This window comes from Uloborus diversus, chromosome 4, assembly GCF_026930045.1.
Source record: "Uloborus diversus isolate 005 chromosome 4, Udiv.v.3.1, whole genome shotgun sequence".
Classification (NCBI taxonomy): Eukaryota; Metazoa; Arthropoda; class Arachnida; order Araneae; family Uloboridae; genus Uloborus; species Uloborus diversus.
Window position 1 is genome coordinate 104,183,345 of NC_072734.1, and position 25,521 is coordinate 104,208,865.

The 25,521-nt window shown below is 31.7% G+C and overlaps 1 protein-coding gene across 1 annotated transcript; it reads right to left on the minus strand.

The window, feature by feature from the left end:
* Positions 1-339: 339 nt before the first annotated feature.
* On the minus strand, positions 340-24,845 carry LOC129221472 (uncharacterized). The gene is made up of 10 exons (XM_054855952.1): positions 23,055-24,845; positions 22,871-22,963; positions 20,069-20,291; positions 19,894-19,932; positions 19,122-19,232; positions 18,932-19,021; positions 18,163-18,237; positions 7,853-7,923; positions 1,720-1,762; positions 340-1,613 (listed from the first exon to the last, which is right to left on the minus strand). Exons 1-10 carry the CDS (start codon positions 24,821-24,823, stop codon positions 1,530-1,532), a joined length of 2,598 nt encoding a protein of 865 aa, XP_054711927.1. The 5' UTR covers positions 24,824-24,845; the 3' UTR covers positions 340-1,529.
* Positions 24,846-25,521: the final 676 nt, after the last annotated feature.

Genomic DNA, 25,521 nt, shown 5'->3' on the forward strand with positions numbered 1-25,521 from the left:
AATATTTCCACAATTACTAACTGACAACTTGCACAGACATTTTTTAGCAAATTTGCATAGGAGTTCATTAAATGTTACAACCACTTGAGAATGTTTCGAATTGGTAGCACTGCTAACCGTAAAAGATAATGTAAAAGTTTTCATCTCAACTGATATGTGGTGAATATACATAAAAATGAGCAAATAGTTAAAAATGTATAATGAATGAAATATAAAAACCACACAGTAAATGTTTAGAATACACAATGTACAATAAATATTGTATACTGAAATATTGAATGAAGCTGAATATTATTTTTTCTAAAACCAAAACATTTTGCCCAGAAATAAGTTCCCAATCAGATTGAAATGAAATAGAATTCATAAGTAGTCAATCTCAGATAATTTAATACTGATTAATTTTACTACTTTTTTGTGACAATTCCCTTAAATTTTCAGGATTTCTTTCAAACTTGGCGATGAAATTATTAATCTTTTTTTTTCCTTTCTATTTTTCACTAAAGTTGCATATTTTAGGCAGTTTTACGTATACATATTCCACCCTTTAAAAATCAAATAATTTTTATTGCTTCACATTTCCCATTATCTATGGACATACTTCTTTCATGCATTACATTAATAACATGTGATGCAATAAAGGTGTTTTTGAAAACATTATCATCTAACAATTAGCAGGTATGAGTATGGCTCTAAACCGTTTGTCATTTTTTATTAATTTTTAAAAGCATAGAATAATAGTTTAACCCCATACATAAGTTTTTCCTTAAGTGCTACTCTCTGTGCATTGCATATTCTATAGTTTATTCAGTCTTGCTGGCCTCTGAAATTTTTCTTCTGTGCAGAGCCAATTTCGAACTGTTTCAGTAGTAAGAGTTTAAGAAATTTCTGGCAGACAAGGCATCTGAGAGAACATGTCAGATGGTGAAATGTACAGAGGTCAGCAGTGAGGGTTAAGAGAAATAAATTGAGATACTCATAAATAAGCATGAAAAAGAATAAAATAAATAAAAACAAAACTAATCATAGCTTTCAGTGTTCCAGCACTTTGTTATTGTTAAATTGAAAACGTTAAAAAATTAAACAGAGGGCGTAATTAAAAAAGAAAGGTTTATGACAAATGAATAATCTGAAATTTGATGTTTTAAATGATTAAGCTTAAAATATTCATATGGATGTGAAAACGGAATATTGGACAAAATTTTTGTCCATTCATGAAGTATATTTAAAAATGTGTTACATTATGAATTTAAAAAGAAAAAGTTTCTAAAATTAAAAAAAGAAAAAAGTTTGAAAATGGAAAGTATTATAAATGTGACACTCTATATTCAGAGTTATTAAGTACAGTTAATGCTTGCCCAAAAATTCAGAAATAACTTACAGATATATAAGATATTTTTAAATAAATTTCTTTGCAAACACTTGACTTTTAAATTGTCAAAGTTCAACTGTACATGAATAAAAATTACATTCAAGAATATATAAAACAAGTCACATATGCACATATTTTGAAAGCTACTCTTGGGTTGTTCTCAACAATCTGATTCGCTACTTGATTTGTTATTATCTAAGAGACGAGCTACTTCTTTTAAATGTTCTTTTAGAAGATCTTGTTCCTGTAATCAGAAACACACCGAACTATAGTAAAACAACTTATTCACTAAGCCTAGTAAAATAAGTTTGCGAAGCATTTAAAAAATACAATAATAAAGTGAAACTTACTTCAGAGTTTTTCCTAAAAGACTTCTCAAAATCGTCCTGCACACTACAAACATTAAAGGAGGACATGAAGTTACTTTAAATTCTTCAAACGTCTACAAACTACAAGCAGAAACTACAAAGCAAAATAACTAACAAGAATACTCTCTGCCATTGAATTAACATCAGAATCTGCAACCTTGCAATCAGATACAGAAGCCCACTACACTACTTGGTTTTAGGTTCAAGTTGACAAAACATCAAGCTTTGCTCATTCAGAGCAGTATTGAAATATTTAAATTTAATAATTTTTTTTGGAATTAGTTTATATGAAATAATGTGCTGAATATGGGTGCACTAACAACTGAGTGTAAGACATTCTATTAAAAATTCTAGAGTTTCGTTTTGTAACTTGACGAGTTAGAGAGGGGGACCGAAAAAAAATGCCTGTTTTTGTCAAGTTCATTTTCATCAAATTTCATTTTGTACACTTAAGATATTAGTCCCGGTAAAGTCATTTCAGATTCATTGTTTTAACTGGATCTGATGATTATGGTACACCATACTTTGTTTTTGTGGGGGGACTGTTCTATTTAACCTGTAGTACTGGGTATAATCAAGATATTTGTAAGAAAGTACTCAAAAAGTTATCATTTTAGCTACAGTTAAAATAAATGCCAGTGCTATTAATCTTTTCAAAATACTGCATACACTAGCTTTTGTTTTTATCCAATTTGCGGATTATGCATGGATTCGCTCATCTGCGGTTACTGGTTCATTTTTCCACAGATAATCGGAAGTTTAAAGTAGGTCAAAAAGGAAGATTTTTCTTTGCCTGTTATTTGTTTCAGCAGACGACAATGAACTACTCAGATAGTCATTCAATTAGTTATATAGCTAAAAAGCAGATATTTTTGTTGTCAAAGACAAACAATGAAAGAAGTTGCGTTAGGACCCCATATTTAAAGCACACATATTATGAACAGCTGGTTTTATGAAAAGGAAAATTAATTTAATTAAAAGGCAGAAAAATACCCAGTTTAAAACATAAGCTTCTAAAAGCAAACTATGAACAAACAACTGAGGCAACATAGCATACTGAATTACTACACAAAAGCATTAACAAAAGAGCTTAACATTCAAACATGAAACACAAGGAAAATGTTTTGCTGTGCACACAGTTGTTGAAGAGTTTAAATGATTAAATTGGACCATTCCACGAAAAAGTAACCATTTTGTACTGCACAGGATCGTTCAGACATTTCATTAAAAAGTAATGATTTTAAAAGGAATGACAAAATTTTTTACTTAATAAAACACAGATACATGTGTGATTTACGTGTTTTTTTTACGTGTGTGACCGTTTTCTGTGGAAAGGCCCAATAATGCAAAAATTACAATGTTTGAAGCAATAAATATTTATGCTTTTAAAATGTTAATTAGAAACATGCAGGAAAAGATGCGCTACAAATACTAGAATTCAAGCAAATTCATACCTTAGTTATCCTGAAGCTGACCAAAAAAGAAAAGAATGAATAAGGATAGATTTTTCAATAAAAAGGAAAATAGTACAAACGTGTTTTTAGTATGAAAGATTTAAATTATAAATATAAAACAAAACCATTTATAAGAGCTAATTAGGTAAATTGTTAGCAGTAGCAGTTTTTCATTTAAAAAAGAAAAACTAGTGCAATTCAAAATTATATCTAATAGATACGTTTATATCTTTTTGTTTAAGCATTTATTCACCTTGTAAGAACTCGCAGTTAATCCTCTATTGGGGAAAAATCATAAATGAATATTTCTTTCATACCACTAAATTTTGCTCAAATTCTCATCCTAATTTAAAAAATCTTTTTTGAACTAAATGTAAATGTTTACTGCATAAAAGATTAATATTCTAGGAATTAAAAAATATGTATCATATTCTATTCTTACAATAGACTGAAAATTTTAAACCCAGAACTGTGCACTTTGGTATTTATGGCAGACGTATGCAATTATTTTGTCGATTCTTTTAAGTTTCCATAAATCCAACTTCATTAACAGAAATATGTCTTAAATGCAGTAAATAAAAGAATAAAAGGAAACTAGTGTGAAGGTCAAACTTTAAAAAAAAAAAAGCATGGTATTGTTTGTAACGCATTTTTTTACAGAACAAATATTTGAAAACTTCTTGTAGTTACATTTTAAATGCAAGAAGTTTTTACTGTGTGATAAAGATAAGTTAGTTTTTTGTTTATACAGGGTGACAAGAAATAACTTAGACACACAAAATACACCATAACTTAAATGCTAATGATAATATTACAACCAACTTCAAAATAAATATGAATACATTATTTTGTCTAATACATTTACAAATATTGTAAGTGGCTACCTCTAGGATTAATACAGAGCTTTAAATGTGTCACAAAATTTTCAGCTCTGGGCCGCAACTCATTTACTGACTGTTGATCACATGCCTTGCATAAGGATTTCTTTTGGAATGCCAAAGTTTTATGAGGTTTAGCACACATCCTAGTCTCAAAGATGGACCAAACAGAATAATACATTGATTCAAATCTGGAAAATACGATGGCCATTCTTGAACTCCCATGAAGTTCGGAAAATGTGTCTTGTACCAATCTTGAGCGCTTTAGCTCTGTGTGAAGATGTGGAATCCTGTTGGAAGGTCCATCTTTTGTTTCCAAAGAGTTTTTAGGACAAGGTAAGACAACATTTTGCAAAACGCGTTTGCGATATGTTTCTTGACTAATTTTATCCCCTGATCAACAACAACAAGTGATATTTTTCCTCTAGCACATATCACACCAAACAACTAGATTGGGGTCGTTGACACCGTTCAACAAGGCGAGAAGGTCTTGGGGACAAGGATGTGTGCTAACTGCTAAACCTCATAAAAACTTTGGTATCCCTAAATAAATCCTTATGCAAGGAATGGGATAAAATACCGATAATTTAGTTGCGGCTCATAGCCGAAAATTTTGTCACACTTTTAAAGCTCTGTATTGAGGTCAAAGGTAGCCACTTTGAAAATGTGTAAATATATTGGACGAAATAATCAATTTATATTTATTTTGAAGTTTTTGGTCAGAATATTTTCATTAGCATTGAAGTTATGATATATTATGCGTGTCTAAGTTATTTCTCGTCACCCTGTACATCAGATATAAACATTGATGGAGCTAAGATTAGATAACAGAAAAGGTAATCGTGGAGTTAATGACAAATGATGCAATTTCTAATGTACTCAATTGTGATAGCTATGCCAAATAAAATATAATATGCATAAAAATTATTCTATTTAAATTTTCATTTGTTTGTCTATAACTATGGTTAAAATCCAAAATTTTGATGAAATATGAAAATTTTAAAAACTTTGAAGCCTATCTACATAATAATGTCTCTATTTAAAAATAAATAACAAAAACATCATTCATAATGCATAAACATAAGATGGCATTGAAAGCTTATTCTCCAAAACTCAGTAAAAGCAGATATAACTAGTAGGGTTTCTTTTTTTCCAATTTAATGAAAATACACATTGATGTTTTTTAGAGGAGTGGAATTCATTTTGGAGGAGTGAATTAAATGTTTACAGTGAAGACCATAAAAATGCTTGATTACACAAAGGACTAACTCTCGAAGGATGAAATAGACGAGGACAGGAAAAGAAGAGTAATACCAATTTTACTTAAAATACACCACCAGCTCAGTTATTCCATCCGAGGACTGCAGTTTCGTGCTTTTTAGCACTCATCAGCCCGGAATAGGAATCGCATGAGCTGGAGGCGAAAAACCTCTTATAGCAGGGTTCGCGTTTACGCGCTATAGCGGTTTTTTTACGCAAATTCACGGGAAAGGGACGCAACTTCCGCGAAAAATCAGGCCCCAGGGACCCAGAAAACCCAAAAGATAAGAACCAGAAAAAAAAGGGAGAAAATGCTAAAGATCTATTTAGTAAATGCTTTTAAGCTTCAAAATGACCAGGAGAATCAACAGAAAAGGACTAAAATGACCCTATCTGTTTATCAGCTATTCAAACACACCCCAATTGTGGACCAGTCAATGGAATTTTAGTGATAAGACTGGAGCTTACAGTGATCTCCTGGGCAGAGCTCAGGGAGCAAGTTCACAAGTAGCCCATTGTACTGTATTCTAAGAATAAGCTTTCCCTCAACTTTTATCTTGAGGAAATTCCTAAAAACAGAAATGAAGACTAAAAATAAGAGAGGTTTTTAATGCAATCTTCAGGATTAATACAAGACAATTGTACAGTAAAAATATTGCAATTTGGCATTTATGTAACCAGAATTACTTTTGAAAATCATCACTTCACATCCCCAGTAAAAAGAGAGGAGAAAAAAAATGGCGAACATTTTCCAGATCGCGCTAAACACAAAGAGTTCGGAACTTTACATTTTTCTTGTTAAATTGCTTATGAATACTTGAATTTTATACAAAAGCACTTTAACCTTGTTCTTTCTCTAATAATTCATCTCTTTCTGATGGGTTATTTTTATTTGGACTTGCAAAAGTCGGGTATTAATGGCGCGATTTTAAAAATAGAATAAAAACTAAAACAGATATTTTGAACGAGTCAAAATAAAGTCAAATATACTGATTTAAGATTGCAAATGAGCAATTTTCACACTCATATGAGAAAATGTTTCGTTTTTGCGATCGCGATTTTTGGGTTGGGTTCATTTGCTTGCGATTTATTATTATTATTATCTAATTGCCAATGATAATTGGGAAGGGGGGGGGTCTGTTTGCTTTTTTCGCTAAGAAAAATTTCCAGGAAAACAAAGGTTAAGGGAGTGCTTTTTGCTTGATCAATCAGAGGCACTTGTTTTATATTTTATGGTAAAACCCATTTTTAAAGTAAATTTTGAGTTAATCTCATTGTAACTGACCAAATAGTTTCTCACATAACTAAGTCTTGCAAGTGTATTATTTGAAAATAATTTTACAATGATAAAATCACAAAAACTTAGGGCAAAAATAACAAATTTATTTTATTTCATGCCTCCCCCCCCCCCAAGTATAAATATTTTTATATTATTCATTTACACAATAAGATTTTCTGTTTAAAATTTAAGGGACTCATTTTTTCCACCAAAGGACCCAAATCTATTTCATTAATGGGTCCTGGGACCCAGGTAACGGATAGTTGAGCGCGAACACTGCTTATAGGAAACCTCTACTGCAGTCATGGAATAACTGAGCTGGTGATGTATTTTAAGTATTTCTGCCTTAGCCCTGGCTTAAGGGCGGTAACTTACTACAAAATACCATGCTTTGCCATCTATCTTTGAGTTGAATCGCACCATTGCTGCGGTCACTCATCTGGTGTGCTAATTCTACATTAGCTACCAGTTTGTTTGGCTCTCTTGGCTCCTATAAGAGGTTTTTCGCCTCCAACTCATGTGATTCCTATTCCGGGCTGATGAGTGCTAAAAAGCACGAAACTGCAGTCCTCGGATGGAATAACTGAGCTGGTGGTGTATTTTAAGTATTTCTGCCTTAGTCCTGGCTTAAGGGTAACTTACTACAAAATACTAATTTTACTTTTAAAATTTAGAATTTTACATATTTTGTGTTTAAAAAGATGAAACATTCAACATATGTAATATTTAAAAAACTCCCTATTGCCGTTTTTTCAAAATTTGAAAAAATGCAAAAGTGTGAAAGGATGTTTGATTGGATTTTTGAGACATACTTCTAATTTTCAATACACGAAATGTATGCTTGTAGAGGCGTAAAAGATGTCTCTGAGTAAGAGTATAATACAATGTTGTTTCCAAATAAAAGATCAAGAGAACGAAAACTAAAATACATGTATTATCATTACAGTAACATTAAAATTAGTTTCTCAGCACTCAGCATTTTGTTATTCTGTCTTCCAAATAACAGTATTCAAAAATTAATATTTTATCAAATTACATTAAATATAGCAATAAACTCTTAACAAAGTTATTAAACTGTTAATTAAACTCAATATCAAAAATCACAAAAAATGGATGTTGACACAATGGATGTGTTAAATTATATTTTCAGAAACACAAATGTTACATTTATTTACATATAGAGAATTGATTATAAAATATAATCTAGGACTTTATAACATGTGATTACACAAAACAAAACCTACCTAACTAGAGTTTCGATTGAATCATCAGCAGATGACGAACTTGATGATAAGGATCCAGGAAGTGATTTGCCCTAGAATAGATCAAACCCATAAAAGGAAAGAAAAAAAAAGAAACTAACAACAGAATAAGTTTAAACAAATAAAATCAATACCAATTAATATTTTCTTATCCTCCAAAACTTTAAACTGTTTAATATAGCACAGCAAAAACTTCTACTGATTATTGTCTTCTCTCACATCTCGTATCAAAATTGTAACTAAAGCTTGATAAGTGTTAAAAGCAATTCAAATACATCAAAAATAACTAGGGTTCGTTGATTTAAATCAGCTTGATTGAGAACCTCATGATTAAAATCACGATTTAAATCAAATGATTAAAAAAAAATTGATTTGAATCAAATGATTTTTTAACAAAATCATTAATTAAAATCAGTTTATTTTATTTTTAGAAATTAATTTTGCCTTTCTAGAATGTGTTGATCTACTACTACTTATTTAACAAGACTGCATTTATACTATCTAAACTTCAATAGGCAAAACTACATAAATCCCCCTTTCTGTGTGTGAAACAGATTTTCACTCTTGCAATTTGATTTTACTCCACAGTTCAATTCAGTACCTAACCAAATAAGAATTTCCAGTTTTTCTTATACACCATCACTAATATATTAGCTAAGAAAAGTAATTGCTCAAAATATTCTTTTACACTAAAGCATACATGATGATGGAAACCTTATCTTTAAGCAAAGCATTAAAAAAAATCACTTCATATCTAAGTATTATAATGTATTTATAAATTTTAAAAATGTGTTGATTAGTTAGAGACCTTATCTTAGTTTTAAAAGTAAGCGGTAGGGAGTCATCTTTTGTATGAAATAGATTATGTTAATAAGAATAAAGTAATTAACTGCTACACATTTTAGAAGATTTAAAAAAAAAAATCTGATTTAAATAAAAAAAATCCGATTAAAACCAAAAACACTTTTTTGATTTAAAAAAAATTAAAAAATCACGAACTTTGCAAATAACTAAAATATATATAGTACATTCACTGGAGTGCAAACAAAGAAATGCACCATTCGACAATGTTTATTTCGTCTTTAGCTTGGACATGAACAAATTGGCGCAACAGAGGCAACATGAACAGATGGCAAATGTAAATAGTATTGGTTAATTTTTTCTTGCTAAAAGTGGAAAACGCTCTGGCAACTTGTTTGTTTACTTTCCGCCTACCTTTTCCATGGACAGAGTATCATGAGCCATAAGTATACTCGACAACATTTCTGTACCTCAGAGCCAGAAGGATGTAAGTCCGAAAATTGCGATTTTCTGTTTATTAGTGCATTGTATGTAGAAGTCTATTCTGCATCAAGCCATGCGAAAATAATTCTTTAAAAAAATCCTTTTCAATTTTTTTATGGAGTTAAAAGAGCCTACATCCCATCTTTTGCATGGGCCAGAAATTTTTTTTTCCCTCTCTACTGTAAAATTATCACAATGTGACTTACATTCCTCTGGCTCTGAGGTACAGATTTAAGAAGCACTGCAAAAAGAAATGAGCTAATTTCAAAACATGTGCCTGCAATATCTGGAAAACTTCTTTTTTTAATGGTTTTGATTATGCTTTTACATTTTAGCACATACAATAAACTCCCGATTATTTGCGGAATTGGGTGGCACCAGTGTCGCGGATAATAAAAATTGCGGATAAACCGCTAAAATGAGAGACAAATAAGGTAATAATTGTCCTTCCTCAAAAAAAGTAGCTGTGTATACTTTCTTCAAACAGTTAAAATATGTACAGTACAGTAAAAATATTTAATACTTTTGCACAACAAAACTTAACATCAATAAAGAACAGGTGTATGTACAATGAAGAAAACAAATACATTTAAAAAAAATTTTAAAAAAAGTTAAAAGTTTTTCAACCAAAAAAAACAGCCTTTGGTTTTTGCTTTTTACTGCAAAAACACATGCTCCCGATTTTTAAATGACTCGCAGATAATCTGCTGGTGGATAATTGGGCATTAACTGTAGGTATTTATTTACCTCATACTTTAACAGCATTTTTTCCCCCCTCTTTAAAGAAAGAAAAAAAAAACAATGTTCATGGTATGTTATGAGCACTCATGATCTTACTTTCCTTAATAATAAAAGTTTCATTTAAAAATATAAATACAGTAAAACCTGTAAAGTTGACCACCTTTGTAAGTTGACCACCTGTCTATGTTGACCGCTTTTGTCAGGAACGGAATTAGTCCTATGTTATATAATGAAGGAAAACCTCTGTAACTTGACCACCTGTCTATCTTGACCACTAATGAACACCAAATTTGGTTTGGAGCATTGTAAAAAACCCTTTGTAAGTTGACCACTTAGTTTATTTTTTTAAATTTTACTTAGCAAATTGTTTTATTTTATTATTTTTTTTATAGCTTTCCAAGAACATTTTTGATACCAGACCAGCGTTTTACTAACTAAATGAAACAGTAGCATAACTAAACCTCCTTTTGAGTTTAACCACATGGGAAAACTATTAAGAGTCATTTTTTTTAAGCTTGGACACTTTTGATAGTTGATGTCTTCGATTTTCGTGAAAATTTCAGGATGTGTTAGTGGTACTATGATAAGAAAAAGTGAAGTTTATTTTTTTTAAAAACTGATTTGTTTGCCCTTGAGTAGAGGTCAAAGTTTAAGAACGTGAGAAAAAAGAGCTTAATATATGATTGCTTTGCTTCAAAACCAATGGGTGTAGCAAGCCAATTTTTTTTATGTGGATACTACTTGATACTAGGTACATGCTAGCCGAAATATTTTGGTCGCTCATTCATGGCTTTGAGGGTAAAGGTCAATTGAAAATGCTATTTTTTAAACTTTTTTTGCCCTGTTTGAGCCCGGATATCTGCTAAAACCGTGAGTAACCCTCGAAAATAAGTATATACCTAATTACTCAGCACAGTACAGTACTAAGAAAAACATGAAATAGCATGGGTTACCGTTTGCTTTAGCAGTTAAACGGTCTCAAAGTCGATGATTTTTTAAAAATAGCCAAGTTTAGACGTCAATAACTCTGATCGCGATGCATCAACAACTTTGGGACACAGCTGTAGTTATAGTCGAAGTGGTCTATGTTAAGGTCCAGGTTAGAAACCCATGGCAACTAATAAACTTTTTTAGTTACACGGTCTCAAAGTTGAAAATTTGATCTATAATTTCAACTTATTTTTTTTCAATTACTCTATGACTGATGAGTTAGTAACTTCGAGAAACAGTTGTAATCATACCCTAAGTGATGCAGTTTTAGACTCAGGTGAGAAAACCATGAGATTTAATCATCTTGCTTAATGAAACGGTTTCAAAAATGATAATTTACCCATAAAATGTCAAGTTTCAACTACGCTAATCCACGAGTCAAAATTTTGAGACGCAGCTGTAATTACAGCTTCAATCCCCAGCATTCAGTTTTTGACCCAGATTATATACCCATGGGACTAGTTAATTTTTTTTGCAAATACAACCTTTTTTTTTCACTCTTCATTTGCGCAAAACGATCAATTTTCCTATTTCTTAATGTCACTCTTGATGTTATAATCAAAATAAGTCAATGCTGTATTTTATAAATAGGATTTCAATTGCACAATAAAGTAAGTACAGTAGAAATTTGCATACATGAATAATAAACAATTGAAAGTAAATAAATATTTTTTTTTACTAAACTTAAAAGGCAAAATATAACTCAAAATACAGCACAGATTTGCTCTTGCAGACCCGAGGTTTAGAGTTGCATGGAGAAAAATTTACATTTGAAACTTATGAAGGTGGCTTTCCTATAGCTCCAATGCCCTTATCTCTTGGAGAATTGATCTTACTTCATTTCTATCTTCTTCCTAGGGAAAGCACACTTAAGTTTAACAAGATAGAGACACTCAAATTTAAAGGTTACCATTATAAAAAAAAGCTATTATCAGCTAATAAGTTTTCCTTATATTTATCTAATCAATTATTTAAAAAAAAAATTCGATTCTATTAAGCGAAAGGAAACCTTAGATTTTTAAATTTTCAATGCGAATGCATTATGTATAGTAACTTACTTGCTCATTGTCTTCAAGAGTCTGATCATGTTCCACAAGTTTTCCTTTTTTCATCTTAGACGCCATGCGATAGAACATGCTCCTAATTTGTTGAGTTGTCAGATACTCATCAGGCGAAAATAGTTTTTCTCCCTTTTGATTTCTTTTTTCTTTCATTTCTTTTGCCGCTTTTTCGGGAGTAATTTTTATGGAAGTCTTCTCTCCTTCCAAAAACAGCTGACGCATAAAATTCTTCTGCTTATCGCTAAATTTTGAAAATTTTCTAACTGGTAATGCCCATCCAGTTTCATCAAAGAATATTTTTTCATACAGCTTCTTAGTCATTATTTTGCGAGTAGATAATGGTGGGATTTGAGTTTCGGCTATTGTACGGGTTACAGAGCAAGAAGCTTTCATTTTTTCTGCATACAATTTTCTCACATTGTCTAAGGAGGTTTTAGTTTGAATGTATTTGTGTTTTCCTGAAGCTATATGTTCTTCCAATTCAATACTATCAAAAAATGCATCACTGCATTCAATTTCTGGACAAAAACCCCTCCAGGACCCCTCTCTGGTACAAAATGCCATTTTTTACATCTTCAGCAGTTACTATGTCGTGACCACTGTTTACGTATGCTTGTAAGTACCGTTTTGCCACCGCACTCTCCCGATCAGCCTGATTTTTTCCTTTTTGAGGTTCATTATAATCATGGCGGACGAGAACAATACCGTAGTTCTTACAAATGTTATACGCTGTTTCAACGTAACCATTCCCAGTATAACAACCAGCGTTATCTGATTTCGCATACATATTCACCACACTTGGAAAATCTTGACGATACTGCTTCAAAACAACATCGGCAACTGACAGCGTGTCAACAACATCTTGTTCGCAACGGAATAATATAGTGAAGTAAACTGACTTTTGTAAACATGCTTTTGATTTTTTAAAAAACACATCAACATGCACAGAGATCCCTTTCTTGCCAAAATAATCTGCTTGACCTTCACGGTATTTTATGGGAAGAACTTTCTGTGCCCAGTCTCGGATCCATAGACTAGTAGTGTCATTTAACTTTTCAAAGGCATCTATTTTGGCATTGTTTTGTTGTACAGAACGAATATCAGCCACTACTATCCGGTTTTATAGGTTTTACATATAATTTAATGCTGCCATCTATAAAATAAAGTACGAAACTTTAAAAAAATTCAGAAATACATTTTGAAAAGGGAGAAAACTCAACACGTGCTATTAACTATATTGAACAAGTAAAAGTTCGAATTAAAAATATATTTCTTTGAAATTTTAAAAGTGTCGTGGGTATGAAGCAGATTCTAAAACTACATCACTTGGAGCACAATTACAGCTGTGTCTGAAAGTCTTGTTTTCGTGGATTAGCTTAGTTGAAACTTGACACTTTATGTTAAAATTATCATTTTTATGAGATCGTTTAATTAAGCAAGATGATTAGATCCCAAAGTTTTCTGGCCTGAGTCTAAAACTATATCACTTTGAATGTAATTACAGATGTTTTTCTAAGTAACTAACTCACCAATCATAGAGTAATTGAGAAAAAAAAAAGAAATTATAGCTCAAATTTTCAACTTTGAGGCCGTATAACTAAAAAAGTTTATTAGTTGCCATGGGTTTCTAACCTGGACCTTAAAATAGACCACTTGGACTATAACTACAGCTGTGTCCCAAAATTGTTGATGCGTCGCGATCAGAGTTATTGACGTCTAAACTTGGCTATTTTTAAAAAATCATCGACTTTGAGACCATTTAACTACTAAAGCAAAGAGTAACCCATGATATTTCATGTTTTTCTTAGTACTATACTGTGATGAGTAGTTAGGTATATACTTATTTCCGAGGGTTACTCACGGCTTTAGCAGATATCCGGGCCCAAACAAGGCAAAAAAAGTAAAAAAATAGCATTTTCAATTGACCTTTGCCCTCAAAGCCATGAATGAGCGACCAAAATATTTCGGCTAGCATGTACCTAGTATCAAGTAGTATCCACAAAAAAAAATTGGCTTTTTACACTCATTGGTTTTGAAGCAAAGGAATCATATATTAAGCTCTTTTTTCTCACGTCCTTAAACTTTGACCTCCACTGAATTGCCAACAAGTCAAATTTGAGAAGAAAGAAGCTACACTTTGTCTTATCACAATACTAGCAACATATTCTGAAAGTTTCAGGAAAATCGAAGGTGTCAACTATCAGGCTCCCATTCACTTTGTCCAGCTTTAAAAAAAATGACTCTTAAGAACCCTTTTATTCCCCAAACTTGTTTTTCTTTATGAAAACATGTGTCAATAGAAAAGTACAAAGTATTTTTTTTCCAGTTGTAAAATTTTGTGACAACAATGGAATTGTGCTAAAGAGTAAAGTTACTTGCATTGCAGTATTTCTGGTGCAAGGGATTAAGAGATACGACATTTTCATTCTCAACTGCTTTTTTAAACTATGAGAGTCCAGCTTGTTGCTCTTTGTGTTATAGTTTTACATAAAATGGCTTCAAAAAGAAAGTTAGTTGAACTTGAGATTGATAAAAAGTATGAAATATTGAAACTAATTGAAAAGGGAGAAAGCTAGAAAAAATTAGCTGACACATATGGAATTTCTAAAACTAGTGTCTAGTAAGTGCGCCAAATTCAATAAGGAGTTATTTTGTTGAAAAGTAGATCATCATGGAGTTATAAATGTATATGAGAAAAATTTGCAATTTGAGAAGCTATGAATTTTTAGGAATTATTAATATCAAATGAGTAACTTTTCATAAACAATAAGATTTTTTTTTGATCAATTTACTGAAATTTTAAATTTGCATGACACATTAAACGTCATTTTGGGAAAATAATCTCTAAAAATATTTGAATAACATTTTAAAATATTGTTTCAAAGTAATGCTAAACAATGAAAGTGAGTTAAACAGAAAGAGTAAGTGTCAATCATTAAAAAAATGAATACATGATGCAAGAAATGACAAAAAAAAAAAAAACATTACTCCCTCCATAAGTTGACCACCTGTCTAAGTTGACCACCAAAGGACTGCACCGCAAGTGGTCAACTTACACAGGTTTCACGTATCTGACAAGCAAAATTAGTGTCAAGAAATGAAGGAAGCTTCGAATTTTGTATTAAAAATAACAATTTAAAACTTTAAGAAAACTAAAACACCCTAATTTTTTTAGACCACACATAGTAGAAACAAAACTTTGGATGATCAAAATCAAATTAGTTATAACTCGGACTGGGCGATATCACACTTTTAGTACGTGCTCTCCAAATATCGATATTCTCAATGTATCGATATATTCCTGGGGGGGGGGGGTGCAAAGGTTCAGAGCATATTATATCGAAAAACAACAAAAAACATTTCCAAGTATAATAAATACAATTATTTCTCTAATTCAAAACTTTCCTGGAGAGGGGAGGGAGGAGGAGGCCGTGCAAATGGTATAGCTCAATGCATGACAAAAGTGCTTCACAATGAAAAAGTTTTAAATATTCAATTCAATATTTTGTTTAAATTTTTCAATTTGAGCAGTCTTAATAATTTGAATGTACTTAGAACTATATTTCGCATTGATGTTTTAAATAGTTTATTTTTAGTCATTTAATAGCTCTTGCTAAAAGACTTTTTATTTCTTAGTTGAGTAACATTAAGTAAAATACTAATATTAAATCTTTAAAGAATGCAGCTATAAATTTTGGAAACTATCACACCATACACCCACTAAGCACACAGAATTATGAAATATACCTTTAATTTATATGTCACTAGCTGCATTACCCAACGTTGCACGGTCTACCTCGAAAATAAGTTTCTTCTAGTGACACATGTTTAACAATGAGGTTTAAAAAAGAAGGAAGAAAAATAGCACAAACATTTCCCTTCAATGTATAGAAAACACAATTTTATGATTTAAAATTTAAATTTAGACAACATCGGATTTTTTCGTAATCATTCTGGATTTTCTGGTGAAAATATCCCAAAGGGGTCCCCATACACCCCATTTTGATGAAAAAAAACTTATGTGAATTCCTGAGCATCAAAGGACCGCTGGGCCATATTTGGAAAGCAATGCGACGAAAATTGGATTTGCATAAGAAAACTCCTCGTAGGGTGTATTCACACTCTCCCCCCTTTCCTCATAGGCAGGCGAAAACCCGAGGACAATTCCTGAGCATCAAAGAACCACTGTGCCAAATTTGGCAAAGATTTGACAAAAAATGGATTTGTATAAAGAAATCCCCTGTGGGAGGGAGGGTGGTCCCTGTTGCGAATAAAAACTACCCTAAGTGAATTCTTGAGCATCAAAGGACCTGTCTGTAAAATTTTTACAAAAATCTGACGTAAACTCGATTTGCATAAGGAAAACTTCCGTGGGGTGTTTTTGTCCCTCCCCCTCTCTCATCGGTAGGCGAAAAACTCCCTATAAAAATTCTTAAGCATCATAGAATCGCTGATCCAAATTTGGCAAAGACCTGACGAAAACTGTGGATTCGTAAAAAGAAAGCCCCGGTGGGAGGAGGATTCCAATTGTGAATGAAAACTGCGCAATGTGAATTATTGAGGATCAAAGGACCTCTCAGCCATATTTGGCAAAAATCTGAGGTAAACTGTGAATTTGCATTAATAAAATTGTTATTTGGTTAATTAAAATATGTAATACATTTAAAACTATTTTTTTAAACTATATACACATATTTTAATATTGATCTTAAAAATGCAATTAATTTTTCTTCAGCAGATCCAATCCAAAATCCATATTATTACATAAATCAATTATCTCATCAATGTCATTATTTCACAAGCAATTTAACCGAAAAACAAATATGAAAATTTCTTTATTTTTTCAATTTCGGTATTTGATGACGACTCTTAAACTGTAGTCAAAAAATACCAAACAAAAGAGCTGCAATGACTACCAAAGTAACGTAAAACCGTAAGTATGCTCGGATTCGCTTTGCTATTATAATAATTATGGCTTCAAATCTGTTAATGCGTAGAGCTGAACATAAAAAACCCTATTTTTGCTCATGCGTTCCAGAAGTTCTGTCAACTCGTATGTGCCGCTTGTCTGGCGAAATTAGGGATTTTCAGTTTCGTTCTATTCGGGCTTGCCAGCTAAGCGAGATTTTGTCAGACTGTTTCAATGATGCTGTGTGTTATGAAGGGCGTAAATATTTTTCCTCTTAATTTTGGAATTAAAGTTATATACGTTCAGAACTGAAAAAGATGAGTTGCACTCCCTCTAGTGAGATAAATATGCAACATAAGTTTTCATTAGGATTTTTTCGTTTTTTATTTTTTTTATATAAAAATAATTATGTTCAGTCTTTTTCTCAAACATTTTATTCAGAGCAATATCAATGGTTTATGTTTAATTTGAACTATGAATCGAGTTGATGCCTCAGTTGGTTAATTTTTAATTGTTGCATTAGGATGCTTTCTTAACCAATATACATTCACTTTTATGGGTCCACGAGAGGCCATGTCAGCTTTGTTAGAAAGAGAGCGAGTGTCTTTGGAAGGATCCTCTGCTCTGAATGGTAGTAGTATAAGTTTTGAAAACTTTATAGGGGGAGGGGATCCGGAGATCAAACTGACAAAGAAGCCCACATTTACCTTCGATGGCCTTGTGAATTTTTCCCTTTTATTATAATTAAAAACTAAATAACTGTTTGAAGAATGTAGAAAATATCTTGAAATTTCAAACACTCACCCATCACACAGAGCTACGAAAGATTATGTATTTTTAAGTCAGCATTTTAATTTCTTCGTAATTAAGTCCTGTATTTTCTTTTCAAATGATATATCGGAAGGATAGAAATCTAAATATCATTATTGCGGCAGTAGATATGTATCAATATATGACGGTATATCGGAATATAGCCCAGCCCTACTTATAACTAAGCAAAAAAAAAAAAGGGAAAAAAGGGGGGGGGGGATCAATTCTTTCAATCTAACAATTTTGCTGCTGAATTTAAAGAGCAAAGTAAAGCTCGAGAGATATGAATTTTGAGTATTGCAGATATCATTAAAGAGGGGCTAAACAAAAGATTACTTATATGCGAACAGCTTTTTAGCTTTTTTACTTTGCCAAAAATATTTTATATTGAGTGAAATATAAAATTGTGGTGACTTCGATATTGATCTGTAGAATCGAAAATTAGCACAACATTAAAAAGTACTTCTATCACAAAAATGAACAAAAATTTTCCTTACCCTTTCTGTTTGAGTTGCAGCATTGATACAAGTAGTATCTTTATGAAAGCCCACTTGACAATTCAAGTATTTAGTCTATATAAAAAAAAAACAATCATCACTATAAATACATATGAAATACATGAACAAGGAAACATTATTTTGATTTGGAAGGGAACAGTGCATCAAATTAACTGTTAACATTCCTCTGAAGGACTAGAAAGATGAAAAGTTTTAAAATATAAAAATGTGTATCAAGCAGAGGGACTTTCTGGGGGTTTTTTTTTTTTTTTCAATTTTTAAACTTATTTCTCGGTTTAAAACCAGAGCATCGGCCTCACTCCTATGACCTCTGAATTGGAAAATAAGGTTCATGATGGGAAAAAAATGAAAACAAACAAAATCTTGGAAGTCATCAACTGTAGCATATGAGTCACACCACAGATCATTGGTAAAGAAACTAACATTTACAGATATAATTGAGATTGAAAATGAAATTAAATGAGACAACAGAAAATTTTATGGGCCCAGTATGCCAAATCATAGCTCATGATTTTGCCAGGCTGAAGCTTTAACTTAGAAAGCTTTGCTCCCTTTCTACTAGTTATCTTCCTGATCCTTCAACAAACAAGCTTTTTTCCATGATGGATTATGTCTAGAATTTACAAATATTTATAATCATTACAAACATAAGTTTAAATGAGCTACATCCTATCAATTTTAAACCTATCTTAATTTAAGAAATACATTCTAAAAAAAGGAATTAGAAACATAATTCTAGTCTTCTTACCATCTGCTGTTGAAGTAAATGAATAGTATGATCCTTTTCCTCCAACTGTTGCTGCAAGAGCACTAGCTGCCTTTTCAGATCAGCATTTTCCTAAAATAATAGATGATGTTTAATTGATCAAAGGATCTGTTATGGCATAAGTTTCAAAACCAGGACTAGTTTTAAAAAAATTGCATTGAAGAAATTTTACCTGAGTAATGTGCTCCACATTATTTGACTTTACTTCAGTATCGGCGTCATTAGGAAGAGTCATGAAACTAGCAGGAAAATCATTGTGCACCAAACTTTTATAAAATATATTCTAGAAGATATAGAAAAATAATGTCAAAAAAGAAAATACTATGTATGAACAAATGTCTCAAATAAAATATGAAAGTACAACTTAGATTTTTTTTTTTTAGTTGCTTCAGGTCCCAAAACATTTTAATTTTATGAGATTGCAAAAAAAGAATAAAGAATAAAACATAAACAGAGATAACATTTCAAGGTGGGAAGGAGATTTCTACCAAAGTCATCCCCTCCTTGAAAATATTCTCAGCATGAGACAATATTACATATACTTTTGTATTTATTATTTACACGAGAGATAAAACATTCACCTAGTATTATCAAAATAAATTCAGCTAACTTACTTGCACCAATTCAATGGGACAGGCAGTTAAGGTACTCAATGTTTTAATATATTTATACTTTTATACATTATATTTAGTGTTGACTTTTGCTACTTATTTCTAATAATTAAAGTGGACATGAACACTTAAAGTTATCCAAAAAAAAAAAAGAAAAATCTATTTTAGACATCCTACACCAATCATACAATCGACAACAAATCAAAATATTTTTCCTCAAACAACAGTTCTACAGCATCCGCGAGGAAAGTATTAAGATAAGTTTATAGAAGGAACTAATTGGTCTAGATTAAAGAGGCACAGAAATGTTATTTATAATTCTAAGAAACTCACTTTAGGGTTTGCCTGGTCAAAGGGATTGATAGTTTCTGCCTAAAATTAAATATTCACATGTTAGAAGGTTTTAAAATGATGAAACAATCATATTTTTTAAAAAACTGATGATGAAGAGCATGAATATCACTCAGTTTTTGTGAGTCAAATTACATAACAATTCCTCAAAATATACCTCTTGAATGACAGACTTCAGCCGCAAAAGGAGTGTCTTGACTCCATTTAAATCTTGGCACAGTAATCTATACGAAGAAGAATCTAACTTTAGGCTACCATCATCATTTTCACTGACTGTCATCTGGCGAGGTGGTCTAAGAGGAAGGCTAACTGTTCGCTGTCGCCATTCTAATTTATCAACACTTGACATAGGACCAGATGAGCGCCGATGAAGCCTTTTCCTAATAAGAAATTACAATGCATTAATGTCTCAGTTCAATCCATTAGGCATTGTACTCGGTCAAAGTGCTAATCAGTATAATGCTATTCTTAACTTAAATTTTGAGTTAAAATTCATCCACTCATATTACTAACTAGCGGTATCCACAGGGCTTTGCCCATAGTAGAAAAATAAAAGGTCATTTGGTTCGCCTGTCAGAGTGGTAATTTCAAAAATTTTAGGACATTTTTAGGACAACAAATATCAAGTTTTTTTTAACTTGAATGTAATTTATAAGCTTGATTTTTGTACAAATTCAATCTTGCAAACTACAATAGAATGCATTCAACCTTTTATTCTACAACACAATGATACATTATGAAGTAGAAATATATACCAGTAGGATAAATGTATGTTCAATTGCTTCTTTATTTGCCCTGTTGTTGTTGTTTTATCAAAGTGAATTACAAAGAATGATGAAGAAATATCCTTAATAAGGAGAGAATTAAGTAGGGTGCAAGACCAAAATTTATTTTGTGCTAAACTTTTATCAGATAATCTGATACTTTATGCTATCTCATAATCATCAAAAATATTCCTGTAAATTGAAGATAAATCATTCAAAGATGCAAATGAATAATTGTTTTTTTATGGCAACTAAAACTAAGAAATCTTCATTTTCAGAATTTTATCTTGGAGTGAATTTAGTACAAACGCTTTGAATGCCTCATCAAAACCAATTCGTTTTTAGCAGAAGACTAAGAACGTGGAATTTAAAATATAGCTAAATTTTTTAAGCTACTTGTCAATTTCTAATGTCTTGCCGCATCAGCATGAGACAGTCTGATCTTGCATCCGTTTCTGTCTTTTTTCAACCACAAGGAAGAGAATTTAGTTTTCCGTCACGTTAAAAATTTAAAAAAAAAATGCTATTTACATTTTTAAGGCAAAAAGTTAGTGACAAAATTAAAAAACTATGTGTGCAAGAAATAATTCAACTTTGCTGAACAGAAACACAAAGCAAACTGACTCTTTGTACTGGAAGAATAAGCAAATGCTCAGAGCACAACACAAGATAAGCACTATAAAAATAAATATTACTTCCCACCTGGGGACAACAAACTTTAATTTTGCTCTAAATACATTTTTTGAACTAAGTTTACTTGGGTTCTAGTTCTAACTCAACACATTGTATTTATTTTACTTCAATAAGCTGTGATACCTTTCACCCCCCCCCCATACCACAGAACTACAATTTGAGGGAGATATCCCCCCCCCCCACGTTTACATATTTTTTATTTCTTTTCAAAGGAGGAAACAATCATAAATATTAGATCTTATTCCTTTCCCCTAATTCTTTTCCTGCAACATTTGCAGCACAGCTATTTTTATTTTCTTCATAATTTTATTTTTACATCTGTTTTGCAGAAGAGGAATGACTGCAAAACTTACAAAGTATAGACAAAACAAATAGCTTTATATTAAGCGTATGTTCTGGTTTACTGCATCCCCTCCCCCAGCCCTCCCTCTTCAGAAAAAAAGCAGCACACAGCATAGGTTTTTCTCTCTTTTTTAGAGAAAATTTCTTAGGGTCTATGAAGTTTATTTTATCCTAAAACACAGTCAAATTATAATGAAAAGTTTCATTTTTATGTTAAATTTTATTTTTATGCAGAAGTAAGGAATAAAAAAATGAAAATTTTAGAAATTTTAGGACAAAACTCAAAATTTTAGGAATTTCAGAACAAAGTTTGAAATTTAAGGATTTTAAGGACAACTCCTACCCCTGATAATGGATGATGAATTTCTCGCCAATATGCTATGCTAATTTGCTCGTCCATGTTATGGTAACTTACTCCTCCATGGTATGGTAATTTGCTCGGTATTGCTGCAGAGGAATTAAATCCACCAATAGTGGCTTAAAATTGGAATAGAAAAAGAACAAAATCGAATTTTCGAAAAATCGCTTCGAGGTGCTCACAACTATGCAACAAATTCTGTGCCAAATTTCATGAAAATCTGCCGAATGGTCTAGGTGCTATGCGCATAACAGACATTCAGAAACATAGACTTTCAGCTTTATTATTAATTAAGACTGAAACCGAAAAGTTCAACTGAAAGAGTTTTAAAAAAGAAACAAAAGAAATTTGAACACTTTGACATTAAAAAATATCCTCAAACCTGTTTCTATCCAGTGACATTTATTCAGTGATTTGAAACAGCTTTTATTTATTTCCAATGTTTTAAATGATATATTTAACTTTAGGAAGGAGGGAGGGGGGAGCATTTTTTTCCGACTGATATGTCTCTACATAAAAACAGGTTTAAGTAATCACAGAAACTGGAATCTTTTCTGAAAAGCATTTGGAATTATTAGAATGAATGTATTGCTAAGAATTAAATATAGTAGTTATTATGTGAAAGAATTTCTTTTTTTCATAAAAACATGGCAATCAAAGGCATAAAGTACTACAGTTAGGTGACTGAGCCAGCCACCAAACCAGAGTTTGGCTACATTTAGCATTTTAAATTCAAGTGCTTGCTCTTTATTTAATATTATTTTTATTTTATTCATTTATTTTTCAGTGAATACTGACTCACCTATGATTTTCCTCCATATCAACTTTCTTCTCAGTGCGCAAAGGTGCAATTTTATCTTTATCTGATTCTATTCTTTTCATTGGTGAGGCAAGACTAAATAAAAAGCAGAAATGTGTCATAAATTTAGTCAATTAGTACAATAAAAATAAAACTTAGGTAAAAACTGAATTAAAGAAAAACTAACCCTTCATTAACAGTCCCTTCAGGAAAAGCATCAAATGTTTTTTCATAATCCAACATCAAATCATCAGATGCAATGCTGGAGCAAGAAGATCCCAAATCAGAACCTAATATCAGACTATCTCTATGATCAGTTGTGCGACTCTTACGACTAGAATAGCTACCCACACTATCAGTTCTTCGTTTCGATGAGCTAGCTAACTGCAGTGCATGCAGCTCGCTAACAGCCAGTTTTAAAGACTGGACATCTGACTCTTCAGAGTTTGGATCACCGAAAAATGTCAAACCAGGTTGATCAGATATTTCATCATCAATTAGAAATTCTCTATTTTCTACCTCAGATGAAGGACTCGTAACACCGTTTTCAGTGCTATCAGATTTTTCATCTGAATCAAGACTAGATTGTTTAGAATCACTATGCTTTACAGGAGATTGTTCTGACGTTTTCAGATTTGTTTTATTTACATCACCATTATTTGGTTTCTCATAATCATTCTGTACATAAAACACACTACTCCTAACAGTTTGGTTGGCAGTCTTTCTTATTTTTGGAATGCATGAAGCATTTGTGCCATTTGATGCAGCAGTAGCTCTGCTAGGTGTTTCAAAGTTAACAGCTTCTCTGGGACTGGCATGATCAACCGGTTTAAAAGATTTCTTTTGATATGATAATAAGCCTTTGTAAGATGCGTATGTGGAAAATATATTTTCTGAAGCATTCATTTTGAAGGAATGTTTTTCTTTTGGACTTTTCTCATTGGAATTACACAATGGTTTTGGGTCTTCAACACGCTCTGTTCCTGAACCAAAATGCTTTTCATCGAGACTCCACTTTCCATTTGGTTCTCTCTTATAACTTGGAGCTTTCAAATTTAACTTTGATTGCTGAGCAGACACTTTGGGAGTGCTGCTCCAAGCTCTAATCGGGCATGCATCAACTCCATTATTAGTGGGCGAAGAATCTTCTAAAACTAATTGCTCCATATCTTTTATTGTGTCAGAGTCTTCTGGTTTACTTTTATCAGTCATGTTGCTATTCCCAAAACCAGAATCAAAATCAGACAAACTATCTTTACTTTCATAATCTTTACCAGAAGAAGCTTTAGATAATGGACTTGGTACCAAAGAGCTATTCCTGCTAGATACAAATTTGGACTGCTGATATTTTGGTACAGCAACGTCGGAACTAATGTGCGAGACACTTTGTGATGATTTTCCTCCAAGCTGTCGAGGAAGCCCAGAAATTCTATTGGGAGTTCTTGATTTTTCATCAATAGATTCTTGACTAACAATCTTATCTGGACAGCTTTTGCTGCCAATACTCTTTGGTTTCACTTGCTGGTCACTTTTAGAAACTAATTTACTTGTAGGAGAAGCAGTTGTATGACAAATATTAGATGCAGATCTAGAATTAACAACAGCATTATTATTTACTACATGGAGAGTTTCATTGTCATTACAGTTTAAAACAGCAGTTTTAGATTCGGTAGAAACAGATGCGCCTGGTAAGCTGGTACTAAACCTGGGAATATTAGATTGATAGGAATTCTTGATATTTTTTAAATCTCCCTGATCAATTGTGCCTAAAGAGTTATATTTAGTTGATAAAGGTATGCCTTTCTTTGAAGCAAAATCAATATTTGCATTTTGAGTCCTGGTGTAAGGAGTTGGTCGAGCCAATCGAGAAGCTTCATCCAGCTTAGTGGAAGCCATTGGAATAGTTGAGTAAGAACGATTTCCTCCACTAGCTTTCTTGGAATAACATGCGCCCATTCAGAGTATTATACTTAAAAAACTAAAAGAAAAGAAAAATTAATCAGTTATAAAATAAAATAAAAACATTTTTAATTGTATTACTGTCTAAATTTTTGAAAAAGCACGAAAAAAAAGTGGTTTTATTTTAGAGACGTAAATTTTAAGGTAATTTCATGATGACAAATAAAAAAATTAAAACAAAACATTACTCGGTCTTCAATTCCAAACAATGCATACATGAACTGCTGTGAGGTAAGAGAAAAATTATAAAAAGAATAAATTATAAAAAGAATGTATACATTATTAAAAAAATCAGGGATCACACAAAAAATCATTTAAACTTTAGTTTAAAAAAATAATAAAAGAAACCCCGCTGGAACAAAAAAGGTAAGTTAATCCCCTTTTCGTTAAAACTATATTAGTCGGACACAGATTTAACGAACCTCTATTTAGGGGCATTCCACGGTATTTTTAACATTTATATCGAGTCCGTAACGTGACCTTTTTTGCCATAACTTTTTAATTTACTGTTTGATTAGCATATTATTTTATTTTGATTTTTTCCTACCAGCACACCAGCTTAAATTAAAATAATTTGCAAATCAAACAGTAAATTTAAAAGTTAGGGCAAAAAAAAGTTCACGTTACGGACTCTACATAATGTCAAAAATACAGTGGAATGCCCCTTTAACGAATTTCGCGATTAAACAAATTTT

Excerpts from the sequence above, each read along its gene's own strand:
- LOC129221472 (XM_054855952.1), bottom strand. The coding sequence starts at position 24,823 with ATGGGCGCATGTTATTCCAAGAAAGCTAGTGGAGGAAATCGTTCTTAC. Across the intron at positions 20,292-22,870 it reads GATATGGAGGAAAATCATAG|GAAAAGGCTTCATCGGCGCT; the intron begins GTGAGTCAGTAT and ends ATTTCTTATTAG. Across the intron at positions 7,924-18,162 it reads CTGCAACTCAAACAGAAAGG|GGCAAATCACTTCCTGGATC; the intron begins GTAAGGAAAATT and ends GATCTATTCTAG.